Genomic DNA, 15,701 nt, shown 5'->3' with positions numbered 1-15,701 from the left:
ATCTGCAAATAATAGTTGCAACTCGTGAATTAAAATACTTAAAATGCATTTTTGTTCTTTCCAACCTGTGGGCACTAAGAGAGCCTTTTGTCAAGCCCAACATGGGTTTGGCCAGGCTCACGATGGAGAGAAATTGGCCCCGACAGATTCGGGATGCAAATGTTTTTATACAAGCAGGATAAGCCAAGGCATTGTCAGCTCGCGTTTATCAAAATTTGTTACGACCGAACAGCCATTAAAGAGTGCTAAAACTTCTTAATTTTTAAATAAACAATTTAGTTCTTTGTTCACAATTAAATTTTTCATATGTATTATTTTTTTCTATTTATTTATTTTGTAAGAAATCTGATACTTAAACCGAAAATGTTTACAGTTTTTATTTTCCCGGCTGTTGTTTATAACAAAGAGAAAGTATGGCGAGCGGTCAAAAATTACCTCCTCCAAGAATTTCACATTTTTTGACTCGGAGCACCTTGAGACGTCAAGAAATGTAGAAAAAGACAAAGAAAATCAGGCATTTTTTTCTGTTATGGATGTTAATGTGTGGGAGGCATGAATTTGTTCACTCACTTTGAAGCTTATAACTCCTATGTGTTTTGTCGAAAATTTCTGAATTTTGCAGAGAGGTTTGTGTATTAGGAGGATTGATGCTGTTAAATTTTGGTGGTTAAAAGTCGAGGAGTGGGAAGATAGTGAGAGGGTTACGTGTCATATCTCGAGCGGCGGACGTAATGAAGATTTTACTTCTTATTAACATTTGCAATTTTTTTTTTTTTTTTTTTTATAAAACTCGATTTTACTCTCAAAATTAAGCTTTTTGCCATTCTGTGATAATAATATAAGTTTTTTAATAAACTATCTTAACATATGGCACCACACATCAGTTTTAAATGTTGCTGGAAAAGTTAAGCAACTCCTTGATGAATTTTTTAAATGAGTTTTAAACAAAATTATTATATGAATATCATGTATTTAATTTATTAATTTAAAAAATTTTAGAAATGTAAGATTAAAAATAAAAGCTATTTTTAATTTTGTAATTTGATATTTGCACACTTAATACACATAAACTTCTATGCCTTCGATTTTATTGTTCCATAACTTCTTACGATACATAAAACTGACCAAAGAAAGCTGCATCAATTGTATGATTTTCAAAATATTTGAGCACTTCCATAAATACGAATAGTCCTATCTAACTTTTAATAAGACTGATTTATAATTTACCTTTTTTATTTTTACGAAAAATATTATTGGCTGAATTCAACGCAATTTTAAAGTAATCCTGATTAGTTTTGTTAATGGTTCTTGTCTAAAATTCTTTACAGTTCTTTCCACGGGCTTAATGTAGAAGAACTATGTCATTACACCGAAATTTATAATATGTTAGCGCAGTGGCGTAGCTAGGATTCTCCGGACCCGGTGCAAACCAGATTGTGGACCCCGAAAAAATTTTTCGGGTCTTTTTTTCGTGATTTTGGAGCCCCCATGGGCCTATCGTTTTCCAGGGGCCCGGTGCGGACCGCACCTACCGCACCCCCCTAGCTACACCACTGTGTTAGCGTATAGAGTGCTAAAGATTAACTTTCTGTCTTTCAGTTAGCAACTTTAAATCATGTTGAAAATGCATGACTGAAATTTCCAGATAAAAGTTCAAACTTTGAAGTAGATGTAGTACTTTACAATACATTTCCAGCTTTGGAATGTATGAAAGAATGTGTAAAAACTAATAAATGAAATGTTTTACTTTGATTTCTTTTATTAGTTTTTACACATTAATTCTAATTTTTTCAGTATATATATTTTTATTATAAATTTGTAATGCAAGCATTAAATGATATAACTATTATAACTGTAAAGATTTCCTTCTTCACTATAATATACCATTAATAACAATACATTTTCAACTAACTTGCTTTTTTATTTTATTAATTAACTACACTAACTTATCAATTTTACTACGTTCTTTATTAACGCATAACTCTTGAGTAGAAGTTAACTTTTTGAAGTTTTAGTACTTTATATATTTTGTTTTCAATAACAAAGTAACTTTATTCACTAATTATCAGTTTGCTGTTTGAAACTAATCAGACGAGGACTAAGGTGGTAACTGTTTCAGATGCATTTTATTACCAATTTTTCTGTCAGATATGTATTTCGGACGTAGCTCCTTATCAGCATGGGCGTAGCCAGGAAGGGACATGGGTGGGCACGGTTTCCCCCAGTTAACCTGGTGTCCCTCCCCAGAAAATTACAGCGCGGCCCCCTCAGTTGACCTGATGCCACTCCCCAGAAAATTACAGCCTCTACTATGCCCCCATAACAAAACCCTGGCTACGCCAATGCTTATCAGCCTAACCTATTCAGATATCAGAACAAATGAGTTTCAATATTTAATAATGCATGTTAATTTAATAAAATTGAAGACAAAGTCTGTCCAAAAGGGACCATCATTTATTTTCTCTGTGTTCCAGACAATACACGTTCTTGGCGACTGACCTTTCTCTGTAGGCTACTTGTCGCCAGAAGTCAAAAAAGTCCATTTATAAAACACAAAATATATCCAATTAAAATTACAAGTAATTTCTAAAAAAGAAACTGGTGGAAAAGGAACTAATTTATAAAAATGGAACTATACTACACTTAATAATGTATCATTTATCTTATCTTTATATAGCCACTTTTTGTATATATATACAACAAAATGATATAAAAGTAGCTTCTACTCCCGTTTATTTTCTTCGAATAATACCCCGGATACAAATACTGTATATATATATATATACAGTATTTGCATCCGGGACAGACACTAGACTTTTTTGTTGACTTTGCCACATCCATTCATTAATCCTTTTGAGCCTGTAGCTTATACTATTACCAAAAATACTAAAAATAAAATTCCAATTTACAACCACAATACTTGCATTGTAAGATAATTAAAATATGGAAGCCCTTCATATAATAATATATGAATTTTACTATATTTAATTGTAAGTAAACAATAAAAATAAAACTGTCTTTCTCATCCTATTCTCGCAGAATATTTCCTAAATTCAGAGTAACGCTTCAATAAGTAAATGATTTATGAGTAAAATGTCAGTACGTGAGGATTAATTTCGTTCATACTCCATTGCTGATAATTTTTGTCGTAATAAGATTGTGACATATAAAAAGATTTAAAACTGATAAGATAATTAAATATAAATAGCTTATGTTTGTTTTTTTAATTGCTTTCCTTATGAGATTAGCAGTGCCATACAGAACTACACTAGTGTAGCTGTACAAAAGTAATTTGTTGAAGTAAATATAATGATTAGATTTTATTTACACATGCTAGTATCTCCTCATTGTTTCAAAATTTAAAACAAAATAATGATTATTTAAAAAATTCTCTTTGCACCGTAACGATACGACACGCATGCAATCACGTAGCAACGCCATATGAAAATAAAAAACCAAAATAAATAAATTTTTAATTATATAAGTTTAAAAAGTATCTATTGGTTTTTTTTATTGCTTAGATTAAATTTATCTAATAGTATTCAAACGTTTTCAGTGTTAGCGTGCATACTCTACGCGTTGTTTTATATATTAAACTAATAAAAATTAATTGCATGTAATTTATAATGTGTTACGTGTATGAAAAAGTATAATTCACTGCCAAATTTTCTATTATCCTCCTCCTAAAAATTCCAATTCGAACCCAAATTTTCTAATTTTTTAAGCAGATTTTCTCGCATAAAATGTTTAATGCGATAAATAAATCTATTTTGCAATTTTATAGGTAAGAGGAACTTTGTATAAACAAACATTATGCATCTTACGAGCATTGAACTCAAAAAAAAAAAAAAAAAAAAAATACACGAAGAAAACCGCCGACGATTCCTTTGTAATAGGTCAACATTGGCGATTGCGCTTTTAATAAACGTCACTAATCTTTTTATTTATAAATTAAAACGCGTAAAAAATTATATTTCCTTAAATATATATAATATTTTTATATAGAAGAATAAGTACAGTTTATTTTATTTTAATTATTATTATTGTTTTTAATAAAATTATATTTAAGGTGACCTATAGCTATTAGGAAAGGTGCGGCGTCGCAGACGAGAACGGAACTACGTCATCGTTTGAAACGACTGTAGCGACACGCATTAACTTCCTTTGATGCCAAAGAGGCTTTTCACAGTAGTAAAATCTTAATTTAACTTGATTTTTCGAAAGGTAATCGTAAACCGAGTTAAGTCTGAATAATATTTAAGCATGAAAATGGGCGAAGAATCACCTATTACGGCACTCGTGCTACCGATATTAGTTCGTCCGATACTGGACAAGGTAAAGAATAACATATGTAATTTTTTTTTTTTTATTTAGGGAAAAATTAATAATAATTCGATACGTTTATATTAAAATGCAAACTTCAATGTTTTTAACTTACAAAACTAAATGTAATTAGCATTTCAATTGTATACTTAATTATATTTTCATATAATTAGGTGTAATTGATTACAATCAGTTCTATGGATTCATTCTGGTGGGAATATATCTTATCTTGTACTTAAATAAACAGATAAAGCTCATTAATGGTTTCACTATACAAGTCTGACCGTAACATTTACAGTTGAACCTAACTCAACTATAATGTGGACTTTTCATAAACTTACATGTAAGAACAGAAATTAATCATTGTGGTGCGTTATCCTATGGGCAAAAAGGGCAATTGCCCAGGGCCTTGAATTGTATCTCCCTAAAAAAAGGTTTGAAGTTGACACGCTGCACGAGACTTCCTAAGTAAAATTAGCCTGGGCCTCATAAACGTGCCGTTGATTAATCGCTGGTAATTTCTATCTATTAAACTATATTCCTTTCAAAATGTATTTTGGCCACTCTTCGGTTGGAGTGCACTTTATATTATACATTATAAACACGAGAAGAGAGTACATTTATATTAGGTCACCATAAATGGATGGAAATTACTTGGATGAGGAAGAAGCAATTGTTACATAGCTTTATTATAATTACTTATTATTTCTTGCATTTACAGATATATTTAAAATTTCAAATAGTAAATATTGTTAAGGGTAATTGCTTCAAAACATCTGACTTTAAACTTGACTTTTGTTAAGAGCTGAGTGATTACTGTATATTTTTTGGTCCTATAAGATACGCCGTTGTTGGATACGTCATATTTTTTGTTAAACTTTTTGGGGAAAAATAATCTTCACAGTATAAGATGAAAGTTAAGACGAGTCTTATAAGCCTTATGGGACTCGGATAAATTTTCGGTACAAAAAAAGTGTCTTATAAGGTAAAGAATATAGTAAATATAATGTAATTTTCCTAATATCTTATATGTAAGACATGAGTGATCTAAACTACAAATTAGGAAAAAAGTGATGAATTTAATTGAAATGTAAAATTCATAATGACAGGATTAAAGTAAATAACTTAAATCTTGATTAATGATTGTCTTAAATTTTTTAGAGAGAGGATTAAGGTTTTTTTTTAATTGATTCTGTTAAAAATTTCCATTATCATCTAATATGTCTTTTTATAAAGACATCTTAATGTCCTAAAAAAAATTGTTTGTGAAATTGAGATAGTTTATAAATTTTGAATATTTCTTGAATCTTTATTCTCATTTTCTGACATTACACAAATAATTTAAATAGAGCTTTATTGATATATTGTGCTGAATAAATTAAGGATTAAAAAACAAGGAAAACATTTAAACAAACATACATATGAACATTTTCAATAAATGTTCTAAAATTAAACTTTTTTCATTAATCAAAAATTTGAATTAAATAAATTGAAGTGCTTATTTAATAAGCAAAAGCCTCTATAAAGATATAAATGCATTTAGAGAGGAATAATTTTGCTTATTATACATTATGAATATTTTATTTTAATTTTTGTTCAATTTAAGGAGCATCACATGCATATTAAGATATTTAAACTTTTAAAGGTTTTTTTTTTTATAAAGTTTATCTTGTTTAATTGTATTTAAAATTTTATTATAATTTATTTAAAAAGTAATGTAAACAAAAAATTAAATTTATAATTACACATTCTTACTCGTGCAAAGGTTTTAGCATTGAAATATAACAAAGCATTATGAGATAATTGAAATGAGTTTTGTCAAGACTAAACCTGTTATGTTGTATGATGAATATAATATAATTTTGTGTCATTCCAAGCTAGCAATTTAAAGCTATTATCAATGATTAATTTGGTTAAAGTTTTACTCCTTAATTTGAGATTGTATGTCTTTTTTGTTACAAGATCCTTTTTCTTAAATGCCTTTCTGTCACTCTTATACAAAAGTTTGCATTTTTTTCTGACAGACAAAACTTATTTTTTAAAAAAGTTTGGTACTGTTACGTTAAATCTCTGCAAAATGAGTCACATGAAACATTCCAATGTTGCACTGTGTCACGTAGCATGATTTTGAGGCATGGTAGATAAAGCATGTTATAAGAAAATTCAGTCAAAATTTCTTTGTATCTAATCAAAGTGAATTAATAGTTATTTGTTATATTTTGACAATTTTGTTAATCTTCCTACATTAAAGCAGACATTCAAAACTGCAAAAACAATATTTATTTGAATGTAACAGTAACAAAGTTTCAAAAAATTACAATTAAGTAAATTTTTTTGTTAATTTTCTTATATTTAAAATACATTATCAAAAAGTCAAAGTGCAAAGTTAGGTTTAAAATTAATCTAAAATGAATATTCTTGGACAGTTAAAATTACTTAATTTTTGTTATTTTTGTTACATTAAATCATTTTGATAAATATAAAGAAAAACTACAAGCTACTGTTAGCTTAGATTAACAATTTGCATCTAAAAAGTGCAGGCTGAAGTTAGGTAATGACAATTCCTCAATCATACAAAACTCAAATCTAAAATAAATGAAAAAACCTTTGATCTCTGCATTCATGTATTCGTCCACACATCAAAAACAAATCTACATGTTAGATGCAACTCTATTTTAGCTTTTTGACACACTTAAAGTAATTTCAAACCAAACACCCACTGGATTACATTGGACTACTTTATCGTAATTATATTTAATTAATTACTAAATAATTTGTTACAAGAAGGAGGTGTTAGATGCAATTTCTTATTAAATTTATAATTATAATTAAATTAATATTTATTAAATAATTTAGAATATTCAGAAGAAAAGAATTGGCCTGGAGCAGGACTCGAAACCTGCAACTCTCACTTACTGTGTGGATTGTATTGTCAGTTACGTTTCCCAAGTCTGTTTCAATCTCTTCTTCCAGACATATTTAAATATGATATAACCATCCTCGGTTTACATATAGTACCGACTGGGAACGCCTTTGGTGCCCTTGTCAAATAAATTCCTACTCATGGCACTCATCTGGCCATTGCTCAACCCACACATACATACATAAATAAATCTCACAAAACCCAATAAATTTGTAAAGCCAAACAGTAATTAATTAAATATAATTGCAGTAAAGTAGCTCAATATAATCTGGTGGTGGTTTGGCTTTACAAATTTATCATGTTTCATAAGATTTGTTAATTAAAATAACTTCATTTCATTTGCCCTTTTTGAAAAACAATGAAAAATTAAAACTTATTCTTACAGAATACAAACAGCTCAATCATCTTTCATAAACAAAATGAAAATAGATAACAAAAACATCGTTCTCCTCAACAGTATATCTAATGGGAAAGCTAAAATAATGGACTAATTTGCATAGCAACAGATAACAGTAGATTAATTGCAGAATAAACATTTCATTAAAAATAACTAAATCTGAAACTAAAAATTCAAATAAAAAGAAGCATTTTTAATATTTTTTTAAACTAATAATTTTTAGTTAGGTTTTACTTTTTGCATACTTTAAATTCCTTGTTTAAAAACTAATCCAATAATCCAATTTGGATACATTCTTTCATAAGCCACACAACAGCTCACAATACAAATATCAGAATGTGGCATGCAACACATTGTGAAGGGGTTGAACATAACAGTACCAAAAATTTTAATGGGTGTAGTATAGATTGCTCCCTATGGAATTTCAGGACTTTGAGTATATATTTGAACTCGGGACTGAGATGAGTTCAACAATACCCTACTTTTGGACCAGAGACCAAAAATAAGAAAGTTATGATATTTACAATTTCTTGCCTTTCACAATGCATTCTATTCCATTTTAGAGTTTCCACTAGGTGGCGTTTGACTGTTCAGACTCCTCCTGGAGGGGAGCTGCTGGTAGACCGCCCAATGTTTAACCTCACTAGTTATTGATTCATGATAGTTCTTGAACAAAAGAAAAAAAGGAAATGTATACTGAACTACAAGTTCCCTACATCTTGGTTCCCTGAGTCAAATATGTACTCTGTCCCAAAATTCCATAGGAAGCAATCTATAGTATTCCTATTTTAATTAATTGTAAGCTATTTTTTTAATTCACTCATTTTAATTTAAAAATTACTATGTGATAAGTTAGACAAGTTTTATAGAAATATTTAATATTATTTATAATTGATATACATTTAATATAAATAAACATCACTAAGCCCATGAGTATCTAATGAAATACCAACGATCGCCTTAAAAATCAGGCTATAAATTGGCTAATTAAATGATTGATATAAAGTAATTTGTTACTAGAGATAGACGTTAGGCACCATCTCTTATCTAAGTTAATAATTATAATTTAAGTAAATATTAAATAATTTAGAACCTTCTGGAATAAAAGAACTGACCTGGGGCGGGGCGGGGCTTGAACCTGCAATCTCCGCTTGCTGTGCGGTGCGCTTGCCAGTTACATTACCTGGACCCCAAGCGAGTCTTCGCTTTCAGAAGTATATTAATTTAGATATAACCTTACTTGGTTAAATACGGTACTGTAAGCTTCTACATTCATGGAACACCGGGGATGTAAACCACACGTACAGGAACCACTTACTGGTGTTGGAAACGAAAAAACGTTAACGTTTTCGAACTTTGGAAGTTCTTCTTCAGACGATAAAAACAACGGAACGCAGATCCAAAAATAGAACGATTATTTTTAAACAAAATCAAACACTTCACATTAAAGCCGGTTGATTGGACATGTGCATTCCGTGCGGGTAGAGGACGATTAAAGGTCCGTGTTGATGAGGGCCTGCCAGGTGATGGACAAATTGAGTTCTTCTTTATAGTTTATGCGGTGGTGGCGCGGCTAGACTTGTAAATGGAGATAGCCTCTAACCACCTCAGGTGTTCAGGGTGAGGTGATGAGCCTCGCTTGGTTGAGGGCCGCCTCAATGTCAGGATTGGCTGCGTAAGTTGCAAGAGCAGTAGGGTTCCTCCCATGTAGAATATCTGCATTGTGCTCACGTATTCTGATTCCCAATGATTGTTTGGTTGAACCGATATAAACAAAGTTCCTGTCACACCTGTGATCCTTAAGAGGTGTAGAGTAAACGCCCGGAAGAGGAGTCCCTATGGGGAGCCCAGTAGCTGGAGACTTATGCGAGATAGTCATCAGGCAATTAGAGCAAAAGGTCCTACTGCAGTATCTTCCTAACATCATCTTGTATAAAAGATATATTGACGACATAATCATCTTATGGAGAAATGTACCTGATGTGACTGCATTTGTAGAATCGGTTAATGACAATCCTTGATCGGTTAATGGCTTGATTGTAGAAATACAACAGGCTAACAATATGGGGATCCACTTCTTGGATCTAAACATCAACATTTAAGGATTGTCTATACACACTTCAGTCTACCGTAAACCAGGTACAGCCTCCCTTTACATCCCAGTTGGGTCATGTGACCCTTTCCAATACAAGACCACTGCATTCAACACGTTAATTAAGATGGCGTTTTCACATTTGTCCACTCCAGCAGCACTGGCCACCGAATTAGAACATATCAAACACCTAGCGACCATCCACGGGTACCACAAGCTAATTAATAGATTGATTAATCGTCACCATCGCTCCACATGTGTATCCGCCATCCACTCACGTCACGACAATCAACCTGAAAATGAGACACGGATCCCCATCACATATAATCCGTACATGGCTTCGTTATGTAAGGGGATTGCCAACAAACGCCGTATTAAGATCGCATACAGAAGATGTCCTACCATCTTGGACATCCTCCATAACGGGAAGGATTCCCCCAACAGACTTCCGGGCATTTACTCTATACCTCTTAAGGATCACAGCTGTGACAGAAACTTTGTTTATATCGGTTCAACCAAACAATCATTGGGAATCAGAATACGTGAGCACAATGCAGATATTCTACATGGGAGGAACCCTACTGCTCTTGCAACTTACGCAGCCAATCCTGACATTGAGGCGGCCCTCAACCAAGCGAGGCTCATCACCTCACCCTGAACACCTGAGGTGGTTGGAGGCTATCTCCATTTACAAGTCTAGCCGCGCCACCACCTGCATAAACTATAAAGAACTCAATTTGTCCATCACCTGGCAGGCCCTCATCAACACGGACCTTTAATCGTCATCTACCCGCACCGAATGCACATGTCCGATCAACCGGCTTTAATGTGAAGTGTTTGATTTTGTTTAAAAATAATCGTTCTATTTTTGGATCTGCGTTCCGTTGTTTTTATCGTCTGAAGAAGAACTTCCAAAGTTCGAAAACGTTAACGTTTTTTCGTTTCCAACACCAGTAAGTGGTTCCTGTACGTGTGGTTTACATCCCCGGTGTTCCATGAATGTAGAAGCTTACAGTACCGTATTTAACCAAGTAAGGTTATATCTAAATTAATATACTTCTGAAAGCGAAGACTCGCTCGGGGTCTGGGTGGCATAACTGGCAAGTGCATTGCATAGCAAGTGGAGGTTGCAGGTTCAAGCCCCACCCCAGGTCAGTTCTTTTATTCCAGAAGGTTCTAAATTTATTTAATATTTACTTAAATTATAATTATTAATTTAGATAAGAGATGGTGCCTAACGTCCATCTCTAGTAACAAATTACTTTATATCAATCATTTAATTAGCCAATTTATAGCCCGATTTTTAAGGCAATCGTTGGTATTTTATAATATACATTTAATTCTGCAAACAAATTAAAACAAATGCTAATACAGTAAGACCCCACTTAACACTGATTTGATATAATGTGGTCTGCTTGAAGCCTAAAAAAATGCTCAAAATTTATGCTGATTCAAATTATTGCAGCATTTCATTGATTTGTATATAATACAATTATTTACAAACACTAATCAATCAGCAAAAGGTGGCAATTCATTGTAGCGCTGTACTTTCCTTAAATCTATGTTTGTTTTGTGCAATTTTGGAAAAAATATAACAACATGGATGCCATAGGCAATATAGACTTGGTTTGGCAAGAATTAACTGATAAATGTATGAACAGAGTGTGGAAGAAGTTATGGCTGGAGGTATCCAAGAATTCTCAACAAGAAGAGCCTATCGCTGTATTGTTAGGTTGACCAAATTGTCAACCTAATTGATACAGCAGGTCTAGGAGATGTAGATGAGCAGAATAGTGAGGAGGTACTGCAGATTTTCTGGTGAGAGTCTTACCAACAATGACCTTCAAGAACTGGCAGAACAAGGAATTTGTGTAGAACTGGAAAATAGAGATTCTGAAAACAAAGAACCCAAAGAATCTCTCTACAGATTTCCTTAGTAAAAGTTTGGTAACAATAACCAAAATTGTTGATCATGTAGCGAATGATCCAGATTTTGAAAGGAGTGCAAAAGCAAAACAAGGCATTTTGGATGTGATCTTCTGCTACTGACATTTGCTTAAGGAAAGAAAAAAGATGACAAATGAAACTACACAACTTTATTGCAAAAAACAAGAATTTCAGAAAAGCCAGAACCTTCATCACAAAAAAATGAACTTTACATTTCTGTGTGCATATGTTTGTGTTATTTGACATATATTATTATGCAAATTAATATAAAAATAACTTAAAATGAAAGTAAAATTTGTTTATTTTTGGTCGCATGCTCCTCTTTCTCTATTTACTCTATGCTAAAATGACCTCGTTTAATGCTGGTTTGCTTAGTGCTTTGTCATCTAGGAACACATCTCTCGTGTTGAGCAGGGTCTTACTGTACTTTAATATTATTTTATTTTCTTTTGAAAGCATATAATATTTAAATTTTCATTCTTCTCACAGAATGAAAGAATTTTATAATGTATAATAAGTGAAAGTATACTCTTTTAAATAAATCTATGTATAGCACAGTATTATCAAATGTGTTTTTTTATTTTTTTATTTTGTTTTCAAGTATCATAATATCATATGGATAACTCATAATGACCTATATGAGCACTACTGGCAACCACAATCTGAATCTGGACTGCTGGATAGTTTTGTTTAGATTGTCAGCCAATTGCAAGTTTTCAAACCATTTTTTCGTTTGGCTTTTTCTACTTGAATTACATCAAAAACAAGTACTGGAACTGCCTAACTCAATGTCATTTGGAACAATGCATTCAAATTACAATGGTATCTAATGGTATCAATATACATCTAATGTCAGAGTAATAGTTAGCAATAGGAAGTACACTTTCTCTCATTAATCGTAAATAATAGTTTGAATGAATAAATAGAATAGCATGTTATACTTGTATACCCAAATAGATGTAGCAACATGACTGATGATTCCATTTTCTTTCCATTAATATAATAGTTGAGAATAATTGAGCTGGACTAACAGTATTGCCTACCAATTCTATATACAGATCTGACTGCAAATTAGTTGAGTGGGGCTGGCCTAAATCTTGCAGAAAATTGCTAGAACAGAAATAAAACCTTTTGCATAATTCATCCCATCCTCTGCAGTAGTCATTGAAAGCATATCACTTAAGTTATTAAATAATTTATAGTGTATAAATTTGTTTTATATTAATATAGCCTTACTGTCTTAAGTGGAGCAGAAGAGTGACACAAATGCACATTTCCTAGATGTCAACTTTCGCCTTGATGCAGACAGAGTGCAAACCTGCATACATTACAAACCTTGCTACGTACCAATATTTATTCCATCAAACTCTGTGGACCCTTTTTCTTACAAGATCGCTGCATTCTGTGCGCTAACTAGAAGGGCACATATGCACCACACTAGATGGGAGATACTGTGGCAGAACTAAAGCGCATTGAAAACGTAGCGGTAAAGCACGATACATAATTTATCATGCGTGTACGCCAACCTAATAACAGTATGCCACACACATAGCACAAGGTAAAGCCTAACAGCACCCATAATGATAGTAGCAACCAATCACACACAGTGGTGCAATACAACCAACACCTAAGTTCTATTTATAAAGAAATTGCTACCTGTAAAGACACAAAGATCTCATATAAGAGATCTAACACAGTATATGGGTTGTTTCACAATGACATAGACAGGACAGAGGAAAGTTGAACACTGGGTGTCTATATGGTTCCTCTCAGAGACCAGATTCCAGCGAGATCTAGTATACATTGGATCCACAAAGCACTCACTAAGCAAAGGAACACGGGTAAGATATCGCCAACCAAAGACATACCACAATCCTAGCTGCCTATGCCACAGACCTTGAAATACAAGCCAACCTCCATAGGCCAAATTGGTAAAAATGTCAGATCAGGTTCAACACCTTCGCAACTTGAAAGCATTAGAAATATACAAAGCCGGTCTTGCTGGCAACTGTATTAATGCGAAAGATGCTGCCAATATTTCATATGCATGGAGGTGGTGCTATAAGAAAAAAGCATGAACAACATTAGCACATTGCTAATGTTTCTACACCAGCAAATACATTGTATTATTTGTGGGGGTCAACTAAATAAAAGATGAGAAAAACTGCCAAGTGTATGAATTATAGCACTTTATTGTGTCATAAGCAATATTTTTATCACTTCAGTGGCATGTACGATGAAAATTAGTTTCTAATTTTTAAATAATTTGAAATTTAAAATAATTTTAAACACATTGTTTGAATTCCAGTTTTGAATTTTATACTGGTCAATAGCCTGACGAAGACCAAGATTTTGGTCGAAAACATTAGTTTTTATCTAAAGCTATTCATACTGGGATACTATTCGTATTAATCAACACACTAAAAAGGTTTTTAGTGTGTTGATTAATATTAATTTAAAAAATGAAGTAAATAAATCAATTTTTTAATGATAACATCTCTGTTTACAATTTCATTAGCAAAATAGCATAAAGTAATGTTGTTGTGTATAAACAAAACAAAACAATTGCACAATCAAGATAGGGAATTATTTTAAATATATATATAAAAATAACAATTTTTAGTTGTCAAATTTCACTTTATAACAGTGAAAACATGTAAGTGTTTATATCTTATAAGGATGACAATTATTCTCATATCAGTTATCAAAGTTTCTTTAAAAACACCATTATGTAAATAGGAGACAATTACTTGAAATTGTCTTTTAGCTTTCAAGATACACATTCAAATAAGAGTGTCATTGAAATGAATTGAGCATAAAGAAATTGAAGAGAACTAAAGACAACATATATATACGACCTACTGTATTTTCTTGAATTAGTGCCTGGGTATTCAATTTCACAAGTCAAAATCTCACTGCATTTATTCAAGTCCAGTGGCTTTTTGAGGTCAAGTGCTTAATTTTTACTGTTGATTATTTCGACTACTCTATTTCATTTTGTTTCAATGATAATACAGTTGGTAGGTAGCTTTTAGTCAAAAATGGAAAAAATATTTAAAGCTTCTCAATTGCTAAATTATAAAAGTAACTCTTAGTATTTTTATTATTACTATAAATTAGTAATAAAAATGATTATTTCTTTAACTTACTATATGATTTTCTCAATAGTTCAACTAATTGGGCTGCAATTTGAAAAAAATTGTAGACCTATAAATTCCCACTGTCATCCATCTGTCTTTCCTTAATCTCAAGAATGGAATTAGGTAGACAAAACTCAAGACCAGATATGGAAACCTTAGGAGCAGGAGGCCTGATTAACTATATATAAACTTCCAATGCAAACCAGAAGTCACATTATTTTAATTCAGAACTTTTCCCCTGAAAAGAGTTAATATATGACTGTCATGACTCTATTGCTAACAGGTGCAAGTCTGATGTATAGGGGCAGGACACTACTAATTTGAGGTGGAGAGCATATATTTTAAATGAATTTAATTAAAAATTGCAGTCCAGTTGGCATTGTGACAATGTCCTAATAAATAATCGCTCGTTACTATCTGATTTGCTTACAGATGGTTTGTTGTTCTGCTGTTCCTTCTTGTCTTCCTGGTATGCTTGGTTCTCCAGACTGACTTAATAGTTCCAAGCATTGATGGGCTATTCTGATGGCTCAGAGGACTGTTGGTGGGCCAGAGATAACTTTTTCTTGAATTGTTGAGAATGATGGAGATCACATAGACCTTGAGGAAATACTTGATGAGGTCTTCAGGAAGCAAATTTCATGTCTTCATCCAGTAAATCTTTGCTAGTTTGACTTTTGTGGGAGCTGTGATGTGGCACCTGTGAGTGCACTAAACTAGCAGCTATCATTGAAGCACTAATCAACTCCAGAATTTCGTCAGCCACCTGTCAGTCACTTCCATGTTCATCCGACTATTTGTGCTGAACATAATTTTGACTCCCTTGATCTTCATCAGTTTTTTTATCTTTATGGACCTTATTGAAGACAATGAAAGATG

The 15,701-nt window shown here is 32.2% G+C and overlaps 1 protein-coding gene across 1 annotated transcript in view; it reads left to right on the top strand.

The window, feature by feature from the left end:
• The first annotated feature begins 4,104 nt into the window (after positions 1-4,104).
• The window catches only part of LOC136973259 (programmed cell death protein 10-like), a 35,001-nt gene continuing 23,404 nt past the window's right edge, over positions 4,105-15,701 (top strand). Inside the window, exon 1 of the mRNA XM_067267970.1 lies at positions 4,105-4,335. Within this exon, the coding sequence (XP_067124071.1) occupies positions 4,264-4,335 (72 nt within the window). The 5' untranslated portion in view covers positions 4,105-4,263. The remainder of the gene's footprint in view (positions 4,336-15,701) is intronic.

This window comes from Centruroides vittatus, unplaced genomic scaffold (genome assembly GCF_030686945.1).
Source record: "Centruroides vittatus isolate TY-2023 unplaced genomic scaffold, ASM3068694v2 contig_3125, whole genome shotgun sequence".
Lineage (NCBI taxonomy): Eukaryota > Metazoa > Arthropoda > Arachnida > Scorpiones > Buthidae > Centruroides > Centruroides vittatus.
Note: the sequence above shows the minus strand (reverse complement) of the source record. Positions and strands in the feature narration are given on the sequence as shown.